General features: G+C 44.7%; 3 protein-coding genes across 5 annotated transcripts; all 3 read right to left on the bottom strand.

The window, feature by feature from the left end:
- Window positions 1-1,065: 1,065 nt before the first annotated feature.
- LOC123419082 (UDP-sugar pyrophosphorylase-like) lies at window positions 1,066-2,953 on the bottom strand. 2 transcript variants are annotated; one of them, XM_045107132.1, is made up of 6 exons: window positions 2,875-2,919; window positions 2,724-2,785; window positions 2,556-2,620; window positions 2,074-2,191; window positions 1,615-1,739; window positions 1,066-1,295 (listed from the first exon to the last, which is right to left on the bottom strand). In XM_045107132.1, the coding sequence occupies exons 3-6, from the start codon at window positions 2,556-2,558 to the stop codon at window positions 1,257-1,259; spliced, it is 285 nt and encodes a 94-aa protein (XP_044963067.1). In that variant the 5' UTR covers window positions 2,559-2,620; window positions 2,724-2,785; window positions 2,875-2,919; the 3' UTR covers window positions 1,066-1,256. The 2 variants fall into 2 exon arrangements, with proteins under 2 accessions (XP_044963067.1, XP_044963068.1); XM_045107133.1 differs by lacking the exon at window positions 2,074-2,191 and having other exon boundaries at window positions 2,875-2,953.
- On the bottom strand, window positions 2,836-4,746 carry LOC123402045 (UDP-sugar pyrophosphorylase-like; the record flags this gene model as incomplete). Its single annotated transcript, XM_045095907.1, has 3 exons — window positions 2,836-3,002; window positions 3,647-3,743; window positions 4,519-4,746. Coding segments are annotated over 3 exons (492 nt in total), but the record flags the coding sequence as incomplete, so codon positions are not given.
- On the bottom strand, window positions 4,659-6,571 carry LOC123419062 (putative clathrin assembly protein At4g40080). Of its 2 annotated transcripts, XM_045107124.1 has the most exons (3): window positions 5,782-6,571; window positions 4,970-5,527; window positions 4,659-4,807 (listed from the first exon to the last, which is right to left on the bottom strand). In XM_045107124.1, exon 1 carries the CDS (start codon window positions 6,569-6,571, stop codon window positions 5,963-5,965), a length of 609 nt encoding a protein of 202 aa, XP_044963059.1. In that variant the 3' UTR covers window positions 4,659-4,807; window positions 4,970-5,527; window positions 5,782-5,962. The 2 variants fall into 2 exon arrangements, with proteins under 2 accessions (XP_044963059.1, XP_044963054.1); XM_045107119.1 differs by having other exon boundaries at window positions 4,659-5,527.
- Between the last annotated feature and the right edge of the window lie 17,188 nt (window positions 6,572-23,759).

Here is a 23,759-nt window from a genome sequence, read left to right as displayed (position 1 = left end):
ACTTATATTTAGGAACAGAGGGAGTACAAAGTAGTAATGCACCCATAAATTTTCTTGCTTCTGAAAAGTTTCTAGAAGTTATTGCCTATTTTTCTTTTTTTTCCTATAGTTCCTCTATTACTTCTAATAAAAAATGTTTTACCTGCTTATTGTTATTATTATTCACTTTTTGCTAAAAACTATTATTCTTTCATTTTCCCTTCTCCTTTTTATTTCCTTTTTCACATTTTAATACATGATAATTAAGTAAATTTATTGAAAATTTAGAAAATCTTTAACATTTCCAAAAATCCATAAATAATTCAAATTCATGAAAAGTTGTGACTGTTGTTACATTGCAAGACATTTTAAAGTCTGTGGACCTTCCAAACACTTTTGAAATCAATTAATATTTTGTAAATCTATGATTTTTTAAAAATATATGGTTTCTTAATTTTAAGCATTTTCAAAAACTAAAAACAAAAATAGTGGAAACTCCTGATTCAGAGAAGTTTTCTCATAAGAAAACGACAGTCGATTTTTCTTGAGCTAGTGGAACGAGCAGCAAAAGAAAGCTAACCGAGCGTGAGGAGCAAGGATCCAATCTACGCGAGGGAGAGCTTCATGGGCCGACCTATGTAAGTATTATAGGAGCAATTCCATGGTTTTAGCATGTAACATGTGTTCGGGTTCACAAAGGGCTCACGCAACCGCTACTGGCTGACACAGAGGCTGAAACGTGTAAAGATACCTTATCCACGGGTGGAACAACTCCACTCTCATATCCGAACTAATACGGCCTCCAATAGCGGCCCCAAGACGTTATATGAACAAAATAAAACATCGATGTTCTATAGTTATATACTCCCTCCGTTCCTAAATATAAGTTTTTTTTAGAGTTTTCACTAGAGAACTATATACGGATGCATATAGACGTATTTTAAAGTATAGTTTCACTCATTTTACTTCCTATGTGGTCTTCTTGTGAAATCTTTAAAAAGACTTATATTTAGGAACGGAGGGAGTAAGTAATATGGACACCTTGACTTTCTTTTCACTACTACACGGGCACGTGCAACGCACGTGTATGCCAGTATATACTAATCAAACATAACATAATACAAGGAAAAATTTAATATCATATTAACCACAACAATGCTCGTCAAGGCCGCCACGCCCCTGCCCTTCCTCCTCTCCCTTCCTTCTGTTCTTCTATATATCTCCTCCTCACCTTCGAAGTTGTGTCTCCTTGACACTGCAACACGCCATGGAGAAGCTCAGCAACCGCCGCAGTCCATCCGACTCGCCGGAGCCGCCTGTCGTACATACATCATTTAATGGCAACCAAATATGCATATAACCATGCATGATTTAGTACCTTAGCTGTGCTCTATTATAATAGTTGATTAGAGTGATTAAACCCCCAAGAGTATACATAAGCTATACCTGTTCCCGAAGTTGCAATCATTAGGTTGAGAAGGAACAAAACCAAATGAGATGCTTTCACACTGATCATATTAAATAAACAGGTCATGTTAAGCACCATGTTTTCAGTATTTGAGACCCATTGAAGCAAAGGATTATTTGGAGGTTGACAAATCATTAGTGTTCTAACTTATCTGTTTGCTACATTACCTGGTTTATATTTCCAGGGTATGGAGAATAGCCTGTTTCACAATTTGCATCTCCATCAGGATGCCCAGTTGCACGAAGGAGTGGATCAAGCTGATTGTACTCAACATTGATAACCATTGTTCTACCTACATATAAGAACGGATCCAAGTCAAATTTGACAGACCGGAAGTACAAAACAGTTGTACAGAAGTAAAAAAATACACGTGAAAATGCATTCTTCCATCAGAATTGATAGGTTAGATGGCACTGGCAGTACAGAACAAGCTGAAGAATAGGGTTCACATAGATCTTTTTAGACAAATAATGATGTTTTTTGTTGATTCCAGCAGTACTGATGTACTCTGTAATCACAATTGATTTATAATATTATTAACCCCACAGTCAGAAAAGCATCAAAATTACCGTGTATGTATACCCATAAATAGCTCCTATGGAATGTGGTGAAAGTGGCGAATTTACCATCAACATGAGTAAGCTTGGTTATTCCACCAATGGCTTCCTTTGCCTTTCGAGGAACTGCAAGAGAATTAACATTGTAGCCCTTGGTGGCACTGACACCTAATGCCGATGGTATTGCCTATAAAAAGATGGTATAAATAAGTTCCTGGCCCCCTACAGTATTCCTAATTATAATACGTAGAGAAGGTGGTTTACAAACTTTAAAGAGCAATCCATTTGTGTCCTGGAAAAAGAGAACCCATCTCCGTCCTGTACTCTTCCTGTCAAAAGAATGTGAAGTATTATAAAATATATACCCATAAATATTATTTATGGAGTATATCCTAAGATTTTGTGTGCAGAACTGAAGTTTGATTGATTACTTTACTAAACTATTTCAAATAAATCAATGATAACAGTTAACTGCCTTCAAAAAGGTAAAGTTGTCTGATTCAGGAAGTCAACAAAAAGAATACACCCAGTTCCTTAACCAACATGCATACCATTGCTCAAGTAATCCACTTGAATAAAGAAGAGAATGAACATCTCCATGCCCATGTGGCTTTGTCTGCCGAAACACAAAACCAGAAGTAAGAGAAGTGCAAACTCAAAAAGATGAAAACAACAATACTTAATACTCCTGGTATAAGCCATCATATGAAATTATCAACCTGGATCTTGTACTTGTCATTTGGATCTAATGCAAGCCTTGCATCGTTGTCAGCTAGACATGCTAAGCATTAGTCAGCACAAAAAGCAACAGCTGTGTATGTTTTTGGCGCCTTAAGAAACACATGGAAAAAAGGCAAAATAAAAAGCCACCTGCTTTAGAATTTTCACTTGTGATGGTTCCATTCCAAAATAGGAGTTTGATTCCAAAAGCTTGATGGTCAGTGCATTTGTATCATCAGAAGTCATAATAGCAAATGTGATCTTCGTATGGCATTCACCTACCAAAGAATGAAAATTTGATCAATTAAAGCAATGCCTGGATTTTCTTGAGGCCCTGGATAAGAGGATTTTGACATAATGAAGATAAACAGTTAAAATCATGCTGGATGAGCCATTCACAGGAAACAAAAAATTACGTTTCTATATTCAACATGTTCTCTAAAGTTCTATCAGGTTGGGAAAAGGAGAGGTAGAATTGCACTCTATCAATGTGCAGACTGAATTCAGAAACTGGAGACCAAACAGAACTGGTTTAACTTATCTGATTCAGGTCTTTAATTTGGCCTAAAATCATGTTGGTCTAGTCTATATAAGTAAATAATATCAAATTAACAGTACTAATCCAATGGTGTACCTCAACCTCACATACTAAGTGATATATATTTGAACGACATCTTTTTTTTACATACTAATGATAGCCATTCAAGGTACTTCTACGGGCTGACGGTAGCTCATTCGGGCAGCCACACCAACCAACAGAAACTGTACCAAGAACATCATTGTACAGAATGGTAGTTCATTTCAAGAAAATTTTAAACTAAACTGAAATGATCAAAAGTGGCAGGTATCATAGGAAGTATACAAATACTGTCATACTGGTGAGAAAACTAATCAATAATGACAAGCATCATAGTCTACATACCCTCCATTTTGTAGCTCGCCTCTTGTAAAGACAGAATAGACTTTATGTAATGTTGAAGAAAACATTTCCCAGTGGCTGTCTCCATGGGGAGTGCTACCTGCGCGATGAAATAGTTAACAAAATCTGTGACATGATACTTTCAGAAGTTTTGCTAGATATCAAGGTCACCCAAGAGAACAATAGATTTCCGTGGGGAATAAGTTCCGTGTTTATATTGTGAATTACATATGAAATAAGACCTACACAAATTTCCTGCGGTGCAGTCTAAAAAGTTCTGTGTTTGGCATGATGTGCAATACTGCTATCCAACAAGTGTTGAAAATGTATTGTAGCACAGTGTGTGAAAGTAAAAATATTCTAATAAAATAACACAAAACAGTACCACAGCTGCATGACAGCAAAAAAATAAATAAATCTGCCAAGAGCATCCACATCCCAATTGTCTCTAAAAATCGAGTGCCAAGGTGGATAAATCCGATTTCTATATATACACTTCTTTAAGTATTTTCTACCACATCCCTTAGCACCAACTATAGATGCTATGTTCTTCAGTTTTGTCATTTAAATTGCAATTTCATATACATAAGCTAATTAAAAGTAATTTATTTGGCGTAGCATTGATGCTAAAAAAAATTCCTAGCACCTATTCTCACATCCCTTAGCACTGGTGCTAGCCAGTTCCTCCGCCCTTAGCGTCTGCTTACCACCTAGGGATATGGATGCTCTAAAGCATGATTTTGTCGAGCAAATTGATGTATATACCTGTTACCATTGCAAATTATGAATACAAAATTTTAACTGTGATACGTCAACACGACAGTCTTTCCAATTCTTGGTTGTAAATACACTATTAGGAACTCAAACCACATTACCTTAATTCCTTTGTAACCAAGTCTTTCACCGAGACCACCAGCTACAAGAACAAATGCAGCATTGTGTGCTTCTTTTACCCCAACTGCTTTTCTGAATGTCAATGACGCTGATTGTACTCTCCTAGAATCTGATGCTGTCCGGTCGGGATAAGTGAGGGGAGAGGGAGCAGGACATACCTGACCGCGACGCCGTCCGGTCTGGAACCGCCGTCGCCGCTGTCCCTTCGTTTAGGGTGGAGGATCAGAGATGGAAGGCTATCATCCAAGGTACACCCTCTAGCAGCTTTACCTGTTCATGATTGCACTGACAATAAGACCATGGCAGGAATCTCAAAGAGTAATGGAAAGTGCACATTTCCGCTAGATCTAAACGTGGTGGATGATGCAGATATAAACTCGGTGGATGATGCAGCGACTGGAAATAGCATGACCGTTCAGTCTGAAGATTTACCTGAACAGAACACACAGGATCTCAAGCCAGCACTGGGGGACAACACATCTTCTAGAAAACCGATGGTTGAAGAAAAGTGGAATAAAGGAGATACACCGCCTACTGATATGTCAGGCGCTCTGTCTCTCTCCCTTGCTTTTCCAGCATCAAAGGAACAATAGGCTGGTAAAATGCAACCGGAATCGCAAAGAGGCCTCAGATTAGCAGTAGGAATTACTCGTTTTCGATTATCCAGTTATGATGGCTCCTTGCGTTTGCATTCCTGATGTCTTGCACGATGGATCTTTATAGCATCAACCCACTGCACAAGGAGTCTGCTGAAGACACAACTATCTTGTCAATGTGCAAACAGATGGCATCTTTTAGAGCGCATTTTGACGACTTTACATGCTCCTGTCGGCACACCCATGTTGAGTATTGAATTGTGAAGAACTTGAGAGAGTGGATCATGGCTTGTTTTCGTACAGAAAACATACATATATATTCAGCTGCTCTTCCAAACATCGATAGAGATTTGAGCAGAGCTTCAGACTCTGCATTTGAAGTACCATCCAATCTCTGCATGTTAAATAAATCTCATGTCAGTTTTTGTCTTTAGCTTGCAACAGTGCGATATACTCTGGGGGAATGGTGGTGTAAACGCCTAAAATTGGCACATAACATTTAACTTTTCTGTTTCCTTAAAATTGCCTCTGGGATATCTAAATTTACTAATGAAATCGCTAGTTGAGGTAATACCCATTGCAGAAGATAACTCCCTGTCCCAGACTCTTATGATGGTGAGAAGTGAGGGGAGAGGGAGCAGGACATACCTGACCGCGACGCCGTTCGGTCTGGAACCGCCGTCGCCGCTGTCCCTTCGTTTAGGGTGGAGGAGGAGGTCCGTTGAGCGGCGGGAGGAGGCGCGGTGGCGGGGGGAGGTGAGGCTGGCGATGGTGAGGCCGGAGAGGAGGTCGAACTTGAACTTGTCGAGGCCGTAGTGGGGCACCCACTCTAGCGCCGGCACGAAGTACTTGAGCGCGCCCCACGCCGCGTGAGGGGCGAGCGGGAGCGACGCGCGGGGGCCCAGGCGACGGAGGCGAAGGCGGCGAGCTCGGAGACGAGGTGCGGGTTGGGGAGCGCGGTGAGGTACTCGGCGTCGCAGGAGGCGTCCGGCAGGAGGAGGAGGACCTCGAGCAGGCGCGCGGAGAACCTGACCCAGGAGGCCGCGGCGAAGGAGCGGCCCAGCGGGAAGGCGGTGAGCGCGAGCGGGTTGCGTCCGGAGGCCGGGTGGCGGAGGAGGGCGACGAGGAGCTGGTCGCGGAGGATGAAGGCGCCGTGGGCGAGCAGGACCCTGAGCGCCACGAGGCACTTGAGGGCCACGGCGGCGTCGCCGCTGCCGGAGGCGGCGGCGCGCAGGCGGTCCGTGAACGCCTCCTCGAGCGCTGCGGCGGAGAGGCGCGAGCCGCGGCCGAAGGCGAGGAGCGCGTTCAGGTGGTGCGCGTACAGCGGGGCCGTCGACGGGTGGTGCGTCGTCGCCCGCAGGACCGCGCTCTGCGCGTCAGCGCCGGAGGCCCCCGGGGAAAGGAGCGTCGCCGCGAGCCGTAGGAGCTTGAGGCCCATGGCGATTGGCGCCGGCGCGCCGCGCGAGGAGGTGCTGGGAGCGGCGCGCGGGGGCGAGCGCCAGCCGAGCGGGGCGAGTGGGAGCGGCAGCGGCGCGCGGGCAGGAGTGGCGCGGGGCCGGCGGGCGATCGGGTGAGCGGGGGTTTGCGGGAGCAGTTCGAGAGAGATCGATCGGGAGTTTTTGTTAGCGACCAGGAGTTTTCGTTAGCGACGAAGTTTCGTTAACAACATAATCAGGCCGTTGATTAAGTGATTACACGACTGAGATTGTGATTTGGATCTGCCCTCTCGTGCTTTTATCTGTACTATTAAAAGCATGAGAGGACAGATCCAACTTATAATCTAAGCCGTCTAATCACGTAATCAAGGGCTTAAAATCTTCGTTAACGAAATTGTTGGCCTCGTTAACGAAACCCCACCCTAATCCGTCGCTAACAACATCCACGCACGCACGCGAACCACTCCCACACACGCGAACTCGGCCGCTCGGCCCGCCTCGGCCTCGCGCAACCGCCCTTGCCCTCACCGCTCGCATCCGCCTACACGCGCCCTCGTCCGCACCCCCGCTCGGCCCGTCGCCACTCGCCTCCTCCCGCATCGCTCGCTCAGTCGCTCGGCCTGCCCCCGCCTCGCGCAGCCGCCGCTCGCCCCCGCACCGCCACATCGGCCCGCCCCCGTCGTCCTGCTCGAGCGCGCGCCATCGACCGCGACGGGCTGCTCAACATGACGCGGCTCCTCCAGCATCGCTCGCTCGGCCGCTCGGCCTACCCCCGCCTCGCGCAGCCGCCGCTCGCCCCCGCACCGCCACATCGACCCACCCCCGTTGGCCTGCTCGAGCACGCGCCATCGATCGCGACGGGCTGCTCGACATGACGCGGAGGCTCTGGCTGCGGCCGCCGCGCTCTATGCCCCGCCCCTGCTCAGGCCGCGTCCAGGGCGTTGACTAGGAGCCTCTCTGATTCGGTGTCCACGAGGATTTCGTGGACAGATCCGGTTCCTCTGGCCTTGTTGCCAAGAAGCGAAGCCAACCGTGTTGTCCCTGTGGACTCAAATGTCGGGTCTGGTTGCGGGCAACAGATCGGCGGCAATGGCCTTGATAAGGGGGAGTGCACCGGCGTCCAGATGCTTCTCTGATCCGGTCGGCACAGTCAACCCCGAGGCCCTGGTTGGACAAATAGGTCAGAACCCAAATCCTCCTGCTGTTGAACTGTATTTGTTCCGAGCGTCTGCACGTTTGTCTGTATTACAACCTGCAATAATGACTGTCGATGTCGATGATGATGATGTGTTGGTTGAACTCGTACTTTATGTAGTGATGAAACTCTTTGTGATGTCAACGGTCCTGCTGATGCGTCTCAAACGTATCTATAATTTTTGATGCTTTCATGTTGTTATCTTGTCAACTTTGGATGTTTTATTTACCTTTTATACCTTTTTTGGGACTAAATTATTAATTCAGTGCCAAGTGCCAGTTCCTGTTTTTTCTATGTTTTTGACTTTTTTCAGATCTGATTTTGGAACGGAGTCCAAACGGAATAAAATCCCCGAAATAATTTTTTCCAGAACAGAAGAAGATCGGGGGACTTGAGGGCCAAGGAAGGAGGCCCACAGGGAGCCCACAAGCCCTGACACCGCGGCCAGGTGGGGCCCGCGGCGACCAGGCTTGCGGCCTCCCTGGCGCTCCCCTGCCCCAGCTCTTTCGCCTATATATTCCCTAAAATCCCCAAAAAAATCAGGGCGTCCACGAAACCACTTTTCCGCCGCCGCAAGCTTCCGTTTCCGCGAGATCTCATCTGGAGACCCTTCCCGCTGCCCTGTCGGAGGGGACTTTGGAGCTAGAGGGCTTCTACATCAACATCATCGCCTCTCCAATGACCCGTGAGTAGTCTACTTCCGACCTACGGGTCCGTAGTTAGTAGCTATATGGCTTCTTCTCTCTCTTGGATCTTCAATACAAAGTTCTCCAAGATCTTCATGGAGATCTATCCGATGTAATCCTGTTTGGCGGTGTGTTTGTCGAGATCCGATGAATTGTGGATTTGTGATCAAATTATCTATGAATTATATTTGAGTCTTTGCTGATTTCTTATATGCATGATTTCATATCCTTGTAAGTCTCTCCGAGTCTTGGGTTTTGTTTGGCCAACTAGATCTATGATTCTTGCAATGGGAGAAGTGCTTGGTTTTGGGTTCATACCGTGCGGTGACCTTCCCAGTGATAGAAGGGGCAACAAGGCACGCATCATGTTGTTGCCATCAAGGATAACAAGATGGGCTTTCATCATAGATTTGAGATTGTCCATCTACATCATGTCATCTTGCTTAAGGCGTTACTCTATTCTTATGAACTTAATACACTAGATGCATGCTGGATAGCGGTCGACGTGTGGAGTAATAGTAGTAGATGAAGAAAGTATCGGTCTACTTGTTTTGGACATGATGCCTCTATGATGATCATTGCCATAGATAACATCATGACTTTGCACGGTTCTATCAATTGCTCGACAGTAATTCGTTCACCCTCCGTCTACTTGCTTTCATGAGAGAAGCCACTAGTGAACACTACGGCCCCCGGGTCTATTCACAACTATCGTCTCCACTTTTACTTTTACTTTGCTTTGTTTACTTTTTGCTTTCAGTTCTCACTTTGCAAACAATCTATAAGGGATTGACAACCCCTTCATAGCGTTGGGTTCAAGCTCTTTGTGTTTGTGCAGGTACTTGTGACTTGACGCGATCCTCCTACTGGATCGATACCTTGGTCTCAAACTAAGGGAAATACTTACTGCCGCAGTGCTACATCACCCTTTCCTCTTCAAGGGAACACCAACGCAAGGCTCCAAGGCCGCGGGGGAATCCTTTGCATATTTGCCAAGGAAGTCCCTGTAGGCGTAGCCAGCAGCAGAAGGACCTCTGACGCCGTTGCCGGGGAAGGTCTTGTGTTGCCGTAGCAGAAGGATTTCTGGCGCTGTTGCCGGGGAGGAGAGATCAAGTCAAGATCTATCCAAGTAAGTGTCACAAACTCATCTCTTGCATTTACCTTTTTTGCCAGTTGCCTCTCGTTTTCCTCTCCCCCACTTCACATTTGCCGTTTTCATTTGCCTTTCTCCTTTGCCGTTTTCATTTGCCTTTTTTGTTTGCCTTTTTCGTTCGCCCTTTCCTCTCGCTTGCTTTCTGTTTGCTTGTGTGACATGTGCCTTCAATATGCTTGCATCTGCGCTTGCTGAAAATCTAGTGATATGGATCCTCATCCACTTGCTAATCTCTTTAAGAGATCCAATTATGTTGATCCAATTGCTAGTGAATTGAGTGCACTTGACTATCTTTATGGAGTTTTGCTTGAGATGCGTGAATCTGAAAATTGTGAGGAAGAAATTTATGAATTGATTCACGAGGGCTCCTTGGATGAAAAGCATGATTGCAATGGTTTCACTATAAATTCTATTAGTGACAATCATGCTAAAAATATGCAAAACCCTAAGCTTGGGGATGCTATTTTTGCTTTGTCCGCTACTTGTTGCAATGATCATGAGTGGGGCTATGATTTTTCTTATGATCTTGAAAATTTGTTTAAGCCTCATGATGAATATGATATTTGCAATATTATTGAAAGTGGGTTTGGAGAAGTCATGACTTTAGTTGATGATAATCCCACTATTTTTGAAGAGCTTCAACTTTGCATGCATGTGGATCATGAAAAGAATATCCTATGTGATAGTTATATTGTTGAATTCGAATATGATCCCACATGTAATTATTACGAGAGAGGAAAATATGATGGTAGAAACTTTCATATCACTAAGTCACCTCTCATTATGTGGAGATTGCTATTGTCTCTTTCTTCTTCCTTGCATTTGATAACTATTGGTTGTCTTGCCAATTTGTTCTTCTATAAAATGCCTATGCATAGGAAGTATGTTAGACTTAGATGTGATTTTCACATGCTTTATGATGCTCTCGTTGTGCTTCAATTCTTGTCTTTTGTGTGAGCATCATTGAATTATCAATGCCTAGCTAAGGGCGTTAAACAATAGCGCTTGTTGGGAGGCAACCCAATGAATTTATCTTTTTCTTTCTGTTTTGTTGCGTCAACACTTTCATAATTCTGTTATGATTGTGTTTTTTGTGTTTCTTTTGCCTTTGTGCCAAGTAAAACCGTTATGATTAGCCTTGGGTATGATCGTTTGATCATGCTGGAAAAGACAGAAACTTTCTGCTCACGAAACGAATTTTCATTTTTTTTCTGTGAGAACTTTTGAGTTGATTATTTTTGTTTATGATTGCTACGCAAATTCTTCAGACTGTCATAATTTTCAGAATGTTTTAAGTACCAGAAGTATACGAAGTATACAGATTGTACAGACTGGTCTGCTGTTAACAGATTCTGTTTTTGTTGAGTTGGTTGCTTATTTTGATGAAACTATGGATAGTATCGGGGGTATTAGCCATGGAAGATTGAAAATACAGTAACCCAACATCAACATAAGTAGAATTTAAGTTTGCTATAGTACCTAAGAAAGTGGTGATTTGCTTTCTTATACTAATGATATCACGAGTTTCTGTTTAAGTTTCGTGTTGTGAAGTTTTGAAGTTTTGGGTGAAGTTCTTATGGACAAAGAGATAAAGAGTGGCAAGAGCTCAAGCTTGGGGATGCCAAAGGCACCCCAAGTTGATTCAAGGATGCCGAAAAATCCTAATCTTGGGGATGCCCCGGGAAGGCATCCCCTCTTTCGTCTTCAATCCATCGGTAACGTTACTTGGGGCTATATTTTTATTCACCACATGTTATGTGTTTTGCTTGGAGCGTCTTGTATCATAGGAGTCTTTTATTTTTTGTTGTGTCACAATCTTCCTTGCTGCACACCTGGAGAGAGAGACATGCACTCACCGTGATTTTGTCGAGGTTCACATATATCTTTTGGTTAGACAATTCAGCTCACATGTGTTTCACTTATATCTTTTGAGCTAGTTGATTTTGCTCTATGTGTTTCACTTCTATCTTTTATAGCATGGAAGCATGTGGCGTGGTAGTTGATCTATGCCATGAAAGTAGTCTCAAAAGGGGTAGTTATCCAAAGGGATATGAAAACTTCCACCTTCATGTGCATTGAGTAGTTAGAGAAGTTTGATTCATCTCAATTAGTTTTGAGTTGTGGTTGTGGTAATATTGAAGTTATACTAGTAAGGTGTTGTGGATCTAGAAATACTTGTGTTGAAGTTAGTGATTCCCATAGCATGCACGTATGGTGAACCGCTATGTGATGAAGTCTGAGCACGATTAGTCTATTGATTGTCATCCTTTGTGTGGCGGTCGGGATCACGCGATGGTTTATACCTACCAACCCTTCCCCTAGGAGTATGCGTTGAATGCTTTGTTTCGATTACTACTAAAACTTTTGCAACAAGTATATGAGTTCTTCATGACTAATGTTGAGTTCATGGTTTAGATGCACTTTCACCTTCCACCATCACTATCTTCTTTAGTGCCGTGCAACTTTCGCCGGTGCATACAACCCACCATTAGCCTCCCTCAAAACAGCCACCATACCTACCTACTATGGCTTTTTCAAAGCCATTCCGAGATATATTGCCATGCAACTACCACCATGACATGTGCCACCACTTCTACATTGCCATTGCATGACCATAAGATAGCTAGCATGATGTTTCCATTGATGTCTATGCCATGCTAGATCATTGTCACGGTACACTACCGAAGGCATTTCATATACTCATCATTGCTCTAAGTTTTGAGTTGTAAGTGTGATGATCATCATTGATGGAGCATTGTACCATGTGAGGAAATAAAAGAGGCCAGTGAAGCCCATTTACAAAAAGAGGCCAAAGATGCCCACAAAAAAAGAGAGGCCAAAGAGCTCACCAAAAAAATGAGAGAAAAAGAGAGAAGGGACAATGCTACTATCTCCTTTCCACACTTGTGCTTCATATTAAGCACCATGATCTTCATGATTGAGAGTCTCTCGTTTTGTCACCACCATATAGCTAGTGGGAAATTTTCATTATATGACTTGGCTTGTATATTCCAATGATAGGCTTCCTCAAAATTGCCTTAGGTCTTCGTGAGCAAGCAAGTTGGATGCACACCCACTAGTTTAAGAGCTTTCACATACTCTTAGCTCTAGTGCATCATTTGTATGGCAATCCCTACTCATTCACATTGATATCTATTTATGAGCATCTCCATAGCTCATTGATATGCCTAGTCAATGTGACCATCTTCTCCTTGTTTGCCTTACAACCTCCACCACACTCCATTCCACTTATAGTGCTAAAACCATGGCTCACGCTCATGTACTGTGTGAGAGTTGAAAAGGTTTGAGAAAGTAAAGGTGTGAAAACAATTACTTGGCCAATACCGAGGTTGTGCATGATTTAAATTCGTTGTGCAAGGATGATAGAGCATAGCCAGACTATATGATTTTGTAGGGATAACTTTCTTTTGGCCTTGTTATTTTGAAAGTTCATGATTACCTTGCTAGTTTGCTTGAAGTATTATTGTCTCCACGTCAGTAGCAAACTATTTTTTTGAATCTAATGGATCTGAACATTCACGTCACATGAGAGGAGTTACAAAGGAGATCTATGCTAGGTAGCATGAAAGCATCAAAAAATCATTCTTTATCACTTCCCTACTCGAGGACGAGCAGGAGTTAAGCTTGGGGATGCTTGATACGTCTCAAACGTATCTATAATTTTTGATGGTTTCATGCTGTTATCTTGTCAACTTTGGATGTTTTATTTACCTTTTATACCTTTTTTGGGACTAACTTATTAATTCAGTGCCAAGTGCTAGTTCCTGTTTTTTCTGTGTTTTTGACTCTTTTTAGATCTGATTTTGGAACAGAGTCCAAACGGAATAAAATCCCCGAAATAATTTTTTCCAGAACAGAAGAAGATCGGGGGACTTGAGGGCCAAGGCAGGAGGCCCACAGGGAGCCCACAAGCCCTGACGCCGCGGCCAGGGGGGCCGCGGCGACCAGGGGGGCCGCGGCGACCAGGCTTGTGGCCTCCCTGGCGCTCCCCTACCCTAGCTCTTTCGCCTATATATTTCCTAAAATCCCAGAAAAAATCAGGGCGTCCATGAAACCACTTTTCCGCCACCGCAAGCTTCCATTTCCGCGAGTTCTCATCTGGAGACCCTTCCCGGTGCCTTGCCGGAGGGGACTTTGGAGCTGTAGGGCTTCTACATCAACATCATCGCCTCTCCAATGACTCGTGAGTAGTCTACTTCAGACCTACGGTTCCGTAGTTAGTAGCTAGATGGCTTATTCTCTCTCTTGGATCTTCAATACAAAGTTCTCCATGATCTTCATGGAGATCTATCCGATGTAATCCTCTTTGGCGGTGTGTTTGTCGAGATCCGATGAATTGTGGATTTGTGATCAGATTATCTATGAATTATATTTGAGTCTTTGCTGATTTCTTATATGCATGATTTGATATCCTTGTAAGTCTCTTCGAGTCTTGGGTTCTGTTAGGCCAACTAGATCTATGATTCTTGCAATGGGAGAAGTGCTTGGTTTTGGGTTCATACCGTGCGATGACCTTTCCCAGTGACAGAAGGGGCGGCAAGGCACGCATCGTGTTGTTGCCATCAAGGGTAACAAGATGGGCTTTCATCATAGATTTGAGATTGTCCATCTACATCATGTCATCTTGCTTAAGACGTTACTCTGTTCTTATGAACTCAATACACTAGATGCATGCTGGATAGCGGTCGACGTGTGGAGTAATAGTAGTAGATGAAGAAAGTATCGGTCTACTTGTTTTGGACGTGATGCCTATATGATGATCATTGCCATAGATAACGTCATGACTTTGCGCGGTTCTATCAATTGCTCGACAGTAATTAGTTCACCCTCCGTCTACTTGCTTTCATGAGAGAAGCCACTAGTGAACACTACGGCCCCCGGGTCTATTCACAACTATCGTCTCCACTTTTACTTTTACTTTGCTTTGTTTACTTTTTGCTTCCAGTTCTCACTTTGCAAACAATCTATAAGGGATTGACAACCCCTTCATAGCGTTGGGTGCAAGCTCTTTGTGTTTGTGCAAGTACTTGTGACTTGACGCGATCCTCCTACTAGATCGATACCTTGGTTCTCAAACTGAGGGAAATACCTACTGTCGTAGTGCTACATCACCCTTTCCTCTTCAAGGGAACACCAACGCAAGGCTCCAAGGCTGCGGGGGAATCCTTTGCATATTTTCCAAGGAAGTCCCTGTAGGAGTAGCCAGCAGTAGAAGGACCTCTGACGCCGTTGCCGGGGAAGGTCTTTTGTTGTTGTAGCACCTGCCGAACTTGCGTAACACTATATAGTTTGTTAGTTTGGATACACGGTGACCTACCTACCTCTAGTTAATTAGTTTGGGTACGATGAACTTGCGTTGATTAATTATGTTTACTATATATTGCATCTATTTGCTAACACCCTTTATTTTTTGTGTTGCTCAATTATATTATGTTGCATATTTCGTTGATTCCCTTGATGAAGATGCATCTATGACATGTACATAGATCCTTGATGGCGAAGAAGTGCTATGTCGTGCACATAGGGAGGGTTCCGGGGTGTACAATGAATGGCCCGAGTGTCAGGCTCAAGTGGATGGGTTCTCGGGCGCCAGCCATAAAGGATTCGATAGCAGACAACAAGCAGAAGTTAGTTACTTGAGGTGGACGCTAGCGCAAGAGAGGAATCAAAAACGCCACCTCATGTACTGCATAGTTCCGCTCTCACTCATAGTGATATTTTTTCTGCTTGGTAATATGTGTCTCGTTTATATCATAAATGTCAAAGTACAAGTCGAGTAAAGATCGACATGGCAAAACTGAAAAGATAGAAGAACATCTCTGAGTTTGACACCAACGTCCGTCACCTATCTCCGGCACCCTCAAAGCAGCCACCAAATAAAAGAATAACGAATAACCTTCTCATCTAAGCTCGACGCGGCTCCATCGCTGATATGCAGCTTTGTGGACCTCCAAGGTGGCTCACCAAAAGTGAAGCCCTTTTCATTGAACGAATCAGACCGGGGCAGCACCCAGACACTCCATCGAACTCCAAATCTAGCATCCCACCACAACTATGACGTCGAAGTAGGAAACCATACCTGCCATCCACGAACCACGAACCCAGAACACGTTCCGTCTTCCAGATGTCATCGATGCAGACAATAATCTGCATCCGCTCCTAGTGATAGCTCTTCTCTTTTACATCATTGTTTAGCTGGATGACGATGTAGTTGCAAGTATTCGAGACATGTCATATTTTGTATCACTATTTCAAGATGATGGCGGGAGACATCATTTGTGTTGGATGATGACAAGATTTTATGAGACTATTTGTATGTGTATGATATTATTAGATTTGTATGTGTATGATTAGATTTTATGAGATTATTGTATAAAACCTGTTCAAATAAAAAAGGAAATGTGCAGGAGCAAAAATAAATTCTGAAACTAATAACAATAGCGCGGGGTATGTTTTAGCAACAACGAGCTCTTATTAGTAGCGCGCCTCAAATTGGGGCGCTGCAGCTATTAGCAGCAATGCGGTTTCGTAAAACCCACTCCTGCTAGCTTAAAACCCACTCCTGCTAGCTACATATAGAAGTAGCATGGGTCAACCCGCGCCACTACTAAAAGTTAGCTGTAGCAAGATAGCGGTAGAACGGCACCCCACGCTATTGTTATGTCTTTTACCCACGCTACTACTAAGGTACCTTAGTAGTGATAGTCGACATTCTGTCGAAAATGTTGCAGGCATTCCCTATGGTGTCGACTGGGAGCTCGCAATGCCGTTTGTGTGCACCCTCGTAGGACTATCCATCGCCCATAGGTATCGCTTTGAGATCGATGCCCATTGGCGCTGGCATGGCACGCGAGACCACGCTCACCTCTGATGAACCAGAGTCTGAAGATCTGGACAAACGGGAGGTTTGCGAGTGCTGCCGCTAGAAGCCGTGCGCCTGCGACATGGTGGACTTGCACATTGACAATGACCGCGATGAGTCGGTGCTGGTCGTGGCCACAATGGTAGCAATGTGCCATTGTTGGCCTAGGTTTGACCCTATAATCAATAGGGTGTGTCTCGTGGCCTTGCGGATGAGTCGGCTGGTCTTTGCGGCTTCGGCCTCTCGATGTGCAGTGGCGGCGAGGGTGGACGCGGGCGCGGCCTCGTTCCTGGCTTCTTGCTCATGCCGACGGTTCTTCCTTCTCAACAATTGGATGACGCGCTGCTCAGACGTCACAACCTTCTTCTGCTTGGTCGGCCCCGACCCTTTGTGTGCGCCGTGGGGATTGGCTACTTTGGCGAAGATGGGACCGATGGAGGCAAGGCCGACAACGGCATCGAGGGTCGGCGCGTCCTCATCCATGGCGCTCGCGCGAGTGGGCCGGAGGTGTTTGGGAAAATTAGAGGGAAATGGTGACGTTGTGCCATCGACGAGCAGGCCTGGAGGAGGAGAAGGTCGAGCGTCATGCACGTTCGTCCTGTGTCCGCACGAACACAAATCTAGCCCGAATTTAAACCTAAAATGGGCCGCGTGCAGATAAAAAACGAACACACGTTCATATTAGATCGACGAGTTGAGCTGAGATTTGTGTCCATGTGATCCATACAGACACGCGTAAACAAAATCAATTGTTCGGTTGAAATTGCTCTGATGAGTGGTACGGAGACGGCTCAGTCTAACACAGAAAAAAGTCTGAGTCGTGACCCAAGTCTGTTCCGCATCTATCTTAACTCCTCTCATCTACTACCTACTAGCATTAAAAAAGGAAGAGCGGGCATATCCAAATCGCAATCTCAGTCGTCTAATCACACAATCAGTGGTCTAAGATCTCCGTTAACGAAAGTGATCGCACTTACGAAACCCTGATCCCCTCCCGCATGTCCCTACGAAACATTAATCCCCTCCCGCACGTCCTCTGTCGCTGTCGCTGTCACTAATTGCTCAGCCCCGCTCGCTCCTTCTCTCCCTCGCACCCGCTACTCAGCCCCATCGCCCCATCTTGCCGCAGAGTGCTCCGCCCGAACCCCCACCCCGCTGCCCCTTCACTCCGCCACACGATTTACCCGGCCACGCCCGCCGAGCACCCCGCTCCTCGACACCGAGGAGGTGCCACATCGAATGCAATGGCGAGGCCGCGGTGAGCAGAGGCTGCATACGCCCCCGACGTCGGCCGACCATGGCTTGCCGCCCTCCGATTTTTTGGTTCGTAGCGGGGCAGAAGCATGCCCCCGACGCCTCAGTCTAGGACTGCTGATGGGGACGCCTCTGGTGCTGGTGTTGCTGGCTGCCAGCACAGACGCCTCCGCCGTCGACTCATCTCTCCTATCAAATAGGAACAACACGCATGTCCCTCCTCCATCGTCGTCGCCTTCACTGCCGCCTGCGGCCCGTCGGTGCTCCCTGTGCTCCATCGCCACCTGGCCGTAAAAAATAAAAGAAAACTGCCGGTCATTGATATGTCTCCGTCACATCTACTTTTCCAAACTCTTTTGCCCTTGTTTTGGACTCTAATTTGCATGATTTGAATGGTACTAACCCGGACTAACACTGTTTTCAGCAGAATTGCCATGGTGTTGTTTTTGTGCAGAAATAAAAGTTCTCGGAATGACCTGAAAATTTACGTAGAATTTTTCTGGAATTAATGAAAAATACCTGCGCAAAGATCTACCAGAGGGGGTGAGCCAGTGGGCCACAAGCCCACTGGCCGCAGCCACCCCCCAGGCCGCACCAACCAGGCTTGTGGGGCCCACAGAGCTCCACCGCCTCCAAACTCAGCTCTATATATTCTGTTTTGCCCGAAAATATCAGGGAGAAGGATTCATCGCATTTTATGATACGGAGGCGCCGCCACCTCCTGTTCTTCATCTGGAGGGCAGATCTGGAGTCAATTCTGGGCTCCGGAGAGGGGAAATCGTCGCCATAGTCATCTTCAACCTTCCTCCATCGCCAATTCCATGATGCTCTTCACCGTTCGTGAGTAATCTCATCGTAGGCTTACTGGACGGTGATGAGTTGGATGAGATCTATCATGTAATCGAGTTAGTTTTGACGGGGATTGATCCCTAGTATCCACTATGTTCTGAGATTGATGTTGCTACTACTTTGCCATGCTTAATGCTTGTCACTAGGCCCCGAGTGCCATGATTTCAGATCTGAACCTATTATGTTGTCGCCAATATATGTGTGTTTTTGATCCTATCTTGCAAGTTGTAGTCACCTACTATGTGTTATGAACCGACAACCCCGGAGTGACAATAGCCGGAACCACTCCCGGAGATGACTATAGTATGAGGAGTTCATGTATTCACCAAGTGTTAATGCGTTGGTCCGGTTCTTTATTAAAAGGAGAACCTTAATATCTCGTAGTTTCCATTAGGACCCCGCTGCCACGGGAGGGATGGACAATAGATGTCATGCAAGTTCTTTTCCCTAAGCACGTAATACTACATACGGAATACATGCCTACATTAGATTGACGAACGGGAGCTAGCTACTTATCTCTCCGTGTTGTAGCTGTTACATGATGAATCACATCCGGCATAATCATCCATCACCGATCCACTGCCTACGAGTCTTTTACTACTGATCCTTGCTACGTTACTAAGAGTTCCACGTGGGCCCCACAAGCCTGCGTGGCGCGACCGTAGGGGGTGGCCGCGACATGTGGGCTTCTGTCCCACTGGCACGCCCCCTTCGGTGGATCTTTGCGCAGGTATTTTTCATTTGTTCCAGTAAAAAACCTTCGTGAATTTTTAGGACATTCCGAGAACTTTTATTTGTGCACAAAAACAACACCATGGCAATTCTGCTGAAAACAACGTCAGTCCGAGTTAGTTCCATTCAAATCATGCAGATTAGAGTCCAAAACAAGGGCAAAAGAGTTCAGAAAAGTAGATACGACGGGTATCAATTCCCCCAAGCTTAAAGCCTTGCTTGTCCTCAAGCAACTCAGTTGACAAACTGAGGGAGACAAAAGAAAAACTTTGACGAACTCTTTTTGATCTTGTTGTTTCTACTATGTCTAACTCATAACCAGAATTTCAGCAAGATCACAAGCAAACCACTTAAGCAAATGATATCTAGGTCTCACGGTAAACTCATATCAATGGCATAATCAACTAGCGAGCAAATAATAATAAGCCTCAAGTGTCAACACTTCAATCAAAAGAACATGAAGCAGCACGAATAGATGGTATCTCGCTAGATCTTGCTGAGACTGCAAAACGTAAATGCAGAGCACCTTCAAAGACCAAGGGCTGACTAAACATTGTAATTCATGGCAATGAAGATCTAGTCATAGTCATACTCAACACAGTTAAATGCAAAGCATAAAAATGACAGAGGTGCTCTCTAATTGGTGCTTTTGTAAGAGGAGGATGACTCAACAGGAACATAAATAGACAGGCCCTTCGCAGAGGGAAGCATTCATTTGCAGAGGTGCCAGAGCTCAAGCTTTGAAAACAGAGATAATAATTTTGGGTGGCATGCTTTCACTGTCAACGCAATGATTAAGAGTTCTCAATATCTTTCACGCTACACATGCTATAGGCGGTTCCCACATAGAAAAGTAAAGTTTTGACTACCCCACAACCAATCAATCACACTCCACGGCTAGCCGAATCCTCGAGTACCGTCCATACCAACAACAATCCTGGGGGAGTTTTGTTTGCAATTATCTTTTCGATTTGAGCATGGAACTAGGAATTCCAATTACCGGCCCCTTTCTCGTGAATGATATTGAATAAACACATATCGAGGATAACCCGCCTAGCATGGAAGATACCAATAGCCCCCTGTCACCACATGAGCGGTTCGGGCATGCAAAACAGATTATTTCTTGAAGATTTAGAGAGTGGCACATCCAAATTCACTTGGAACGGCAGGTAGATACCGCACATAGGTAGGTGATTGTTTTGCTCTGTATCCCTTGCAACGGCGCCAGGAAGTAGTTACCTCGACGACACCAGGAATCCTTCAGCAACGGCTACGCCTTAAGGGACTTCCTAGGCAAGTATGCAAAGGATTCCCCCCGTGGCCTTGGAGCATTGCGTTGGTGTTCCCTCGAAGCGGAAAGGGTGATGTAGCACAGCGACGGTAAGTATTTCCCTCAGTTTGAGAACCAAGGTATCAATCCGGCGGAAGAGTATCTCAAGATCCTGCACAAACACATAAGCTTGCACCCAACGCTATGAAGGGGTTGTCAATCCCTTATAGATTGTTTGCCAAGTGAGAACTGAAAGCAACAAAGTAACAAAGCAAAGTAAAAGCGGAGATGTAAACGATGGATGTGAATAGACCCGGGGGCCAAAGTGTTTACTAGTGGCTTCTCTCATAAAAGCAAGTAGACGGTGGGTGAACAAATTACTGTTGAGCAATTGATAGAAATATGCAGAGTCGTGACGATATCTATGCAATGATTATTTCTATAGGCATCACGTCCGAAACAAGTAGACCGATACTTTCTGCATCTACTACTATTACTCCACACGTCGACCGCTATCCAGCATGCATCTAGTGTATTAAGTCCATAAGAACAGAGTAACACCTTAAGCAAAATGACATGATGTAGAGGGATAATATCAAACCAATGATAAAATCCCCATCTTTTTACCCTTGATGGCAACTGCTTGATGTGTGCCTTGCTGCCCCTACTGTCACTGGGAAAGGTCACCACATGGCAGAACCTAAAACCAAGCACTTCTCCCATTGCAAGAATCATAGATCTAGTTGGCCAAACAAAACCCAAGACTCGGAGAGACTTACAAGGATATCAAATCATGCATATAAGAAATCAGCAAAGACTCAAATATATATCATAGATAATCTGATCACAAGTCCACAATTCATCGGATCTCGACAAACACACAGCCAAAGAAGATTACATCGGATAGATCTCCATGAAGATCATGGAGAACTTTGTATTGAAGATCCAAGAGAGAGAAGAAGCCATCTAGCTACTAACTACGGACCCGTAGGTCTGAAGTGAACTACTCATGAGTCATTGGAGGGGCGATGATGATGATGAAGAAGCCCTCCACCTCCAAAGTCCCCTCCGGCAGGGCGCCGGGAAGGGTCTCCAGATGAGATCTCACGGAAAGGGAAGCTTGCGGCGGCGGAAAAGTATTTTCGAGGCTTCCCTGATTTTTTGCAGAATATTTGGGAATATATAGGTGCAAGACCTAGGTCAGGGGGCGGCCAGGGAAGCCACAAACTTGCCCACCGCCGCCTCCCCCCTGGTGGCGTGGTGGGAGCTTGTGGGCTCCTGGGGCCCACCTGGCTTGGCCCAAAGGCTCCCTAATCTTCTTTTGTTCGGGAAAAAATCATTTCAGGGTTTTTATTCCGTTTGACTCCGTTCCAAAATCAGATATGAAAAGAGTCAAAAACACGGAAAAAACAGGAACTGGCACTTGGCAATGAATTAATAAGTTAGTCCCAAAAAGATATAAAAAGGTACATAAAACATACTAAGAAGGTAAGATAACAGCGTGAAACCATCAAAAATTATAGACACGTTTGAGACGTATCAAGCATCCCCAAGCTTAACTCCTGCTCATCCTCGAGTAGGGAAGTGATAAGAATGAATTTTTGATGCTTTCACGCTACCTAGCATAGGTGTCCTTTGTAATTCTTCTTATGTGACATGAATGTTCAGATCCGTTAGATTCAAAACAATAGTTTGCTATTGACGTGGAAACAATAATAATTTAAGCACTAGCAAAGTAATCATGAACTTTCAAAATAACAAGGCCAAAAGAAAGTTATCCCTACAAAAGCATATAGTCTCGCTATGCTCTATCATCATTGCACAACGAATTTAAATCATGCACAACCCCGGTATTGGTCAAGTAATTGTTTCACACCTTTACTTTCTCAAACATTTTCAACTCTCAGGCAATACATGAGCGTGAGCCATGGTTATAGCACTATAGATGGTGTGGAATGTGGTGGAGGTTGCAAGACAAAAAAGGAGAAGATAGTCACATTAACTAGGCATATCAATGAGCTGTGGAGATGCTCATCAATAGATATCAATGTGAATGAGTAGGGATTTCCATACAATTGATGCACTAGAGCTATGAGTATGTGAAAGCTCTTAAAGAAAACTAGTGGGTGTGCATCCAACTTGCTTTCTCACGAAGACCTAAGGCAATTTTGAGGAAGCCTATCATTGGAATATACAAGCCAAGTTATATAATGAAGATTTCCCACTAGCTATATGGTGGTGACAAAACGAGATACTCTCAATCATGAAGATCATGGTGCTTAATATGCACAAGTGTGAAAAAGTGGTAGCATTGTCCCTTCTCTCTTTTTCTCTCATTTTTTTGGTGGGCTCTTTGGCCTCTTTATTTTGGTGGGCTTCTTTGGCTTCTTTAATTTCCTCACATGGGACAATGCTCCATTAATGATGATCATCACACTTTAAACTCAAAACCTAGAGCAACTATGACTCTATATGGAATGCCTTCGGTAGTGTACCGTGGCAATGATCTAGCATGGCATAGACATCAATGGAAACATCATGCTAGCTATCTTAAGATCATGCAATGGCAATGTAGACGTGGTGGCACATGTCATGGTGGTAGTTGCATGGCAATATATCTCGGAGTGACTTTGAAAAAGCCATAGTAGGTAGGTATGGTGGCTGTTTTGAGGGAGGCTAATGGTGGGTTTTGTGCACCGGCGAAAGTTGCACGACACTAAGAAAATAGTGATGGTGGAAGGTGAAAGTGCATCTAAACCATGGACTCAACATTAGTCATGAAGAACTCATATACTTGTTGCAAAAGTTTTATTAGTAATCGAAACAAAGCATTCAACGCATACTCCTAGGGGAAGGGTTGGTAGGTATAAACCATCGCGCGATCCCGACTGCCACGCAAAGGATGACAATCAATATACCAATCATGCTCAGATTTCATCACATAGCGGTTCACCATACGTGCATGCTACGGGAATCACTAACTTCAACACAAGTATTATTAGATCCACAACACCTTACTAGCATGACTTTAATATTACCATAACCACAACTCAAAACTAATTGAGATGAATCAAACTTCTCTAACTATTCAATGCACATGAAGGTGGAAGTTTTTGTATCCCTTTGGATAACTACCCCTTTTGAGACTACTTTCAAAGCATAGATCAA

The sequence above is a fragment of the Hordeum vulgare genome, chromosome 1H (genome assembly GCF_904849725.1).
Source record: "Hordeum vulgare subsp. vulgare chromosome 1H, MorexV3_pseudomolecules_assembly, whole genome shotgun sequence".
In the NCBI taxonomy this organism is placed as follows: Eukaryota; Viridiplantae; Streptophyta; class Magnoliopsida; order Poales; family Poaceae; genus Hordeum; species Hordeum vulgare.
The sequence above is the reverse complement of the archived record's forward strand: the minus strand, read 5'-3'. Positions and strand labels throughout refer to the sequence as shown.

Excerpts from the sequence above, each read along its gene's own strand:
- LOC123419082 (XM_045107132.1), bottom strand. Across the intron at positions 1,740-2,073 it reads CAAGCTTACTCATGTTGATG|GTAGAACAATGGTTATCAAT; the intron begins GTAAATTCGCCA and ends TCTTATATGTAG. Across the intron at positions 1,296-1,614 it reads ACCCTGGAAATATAAACCAG|GCGGCTCCGGCGAGTCGGAT; the intron begins GTAATGTAGCAA and ends TATGTACGACAG.
- LOC123419062 (XM_045107119.1), bottom strand. The coding sequence starts at position 6,571 with ATGGGCCTCAAGCTCCTACGGCTCGCGGCGACGCTCCTTTCCCCGGGG.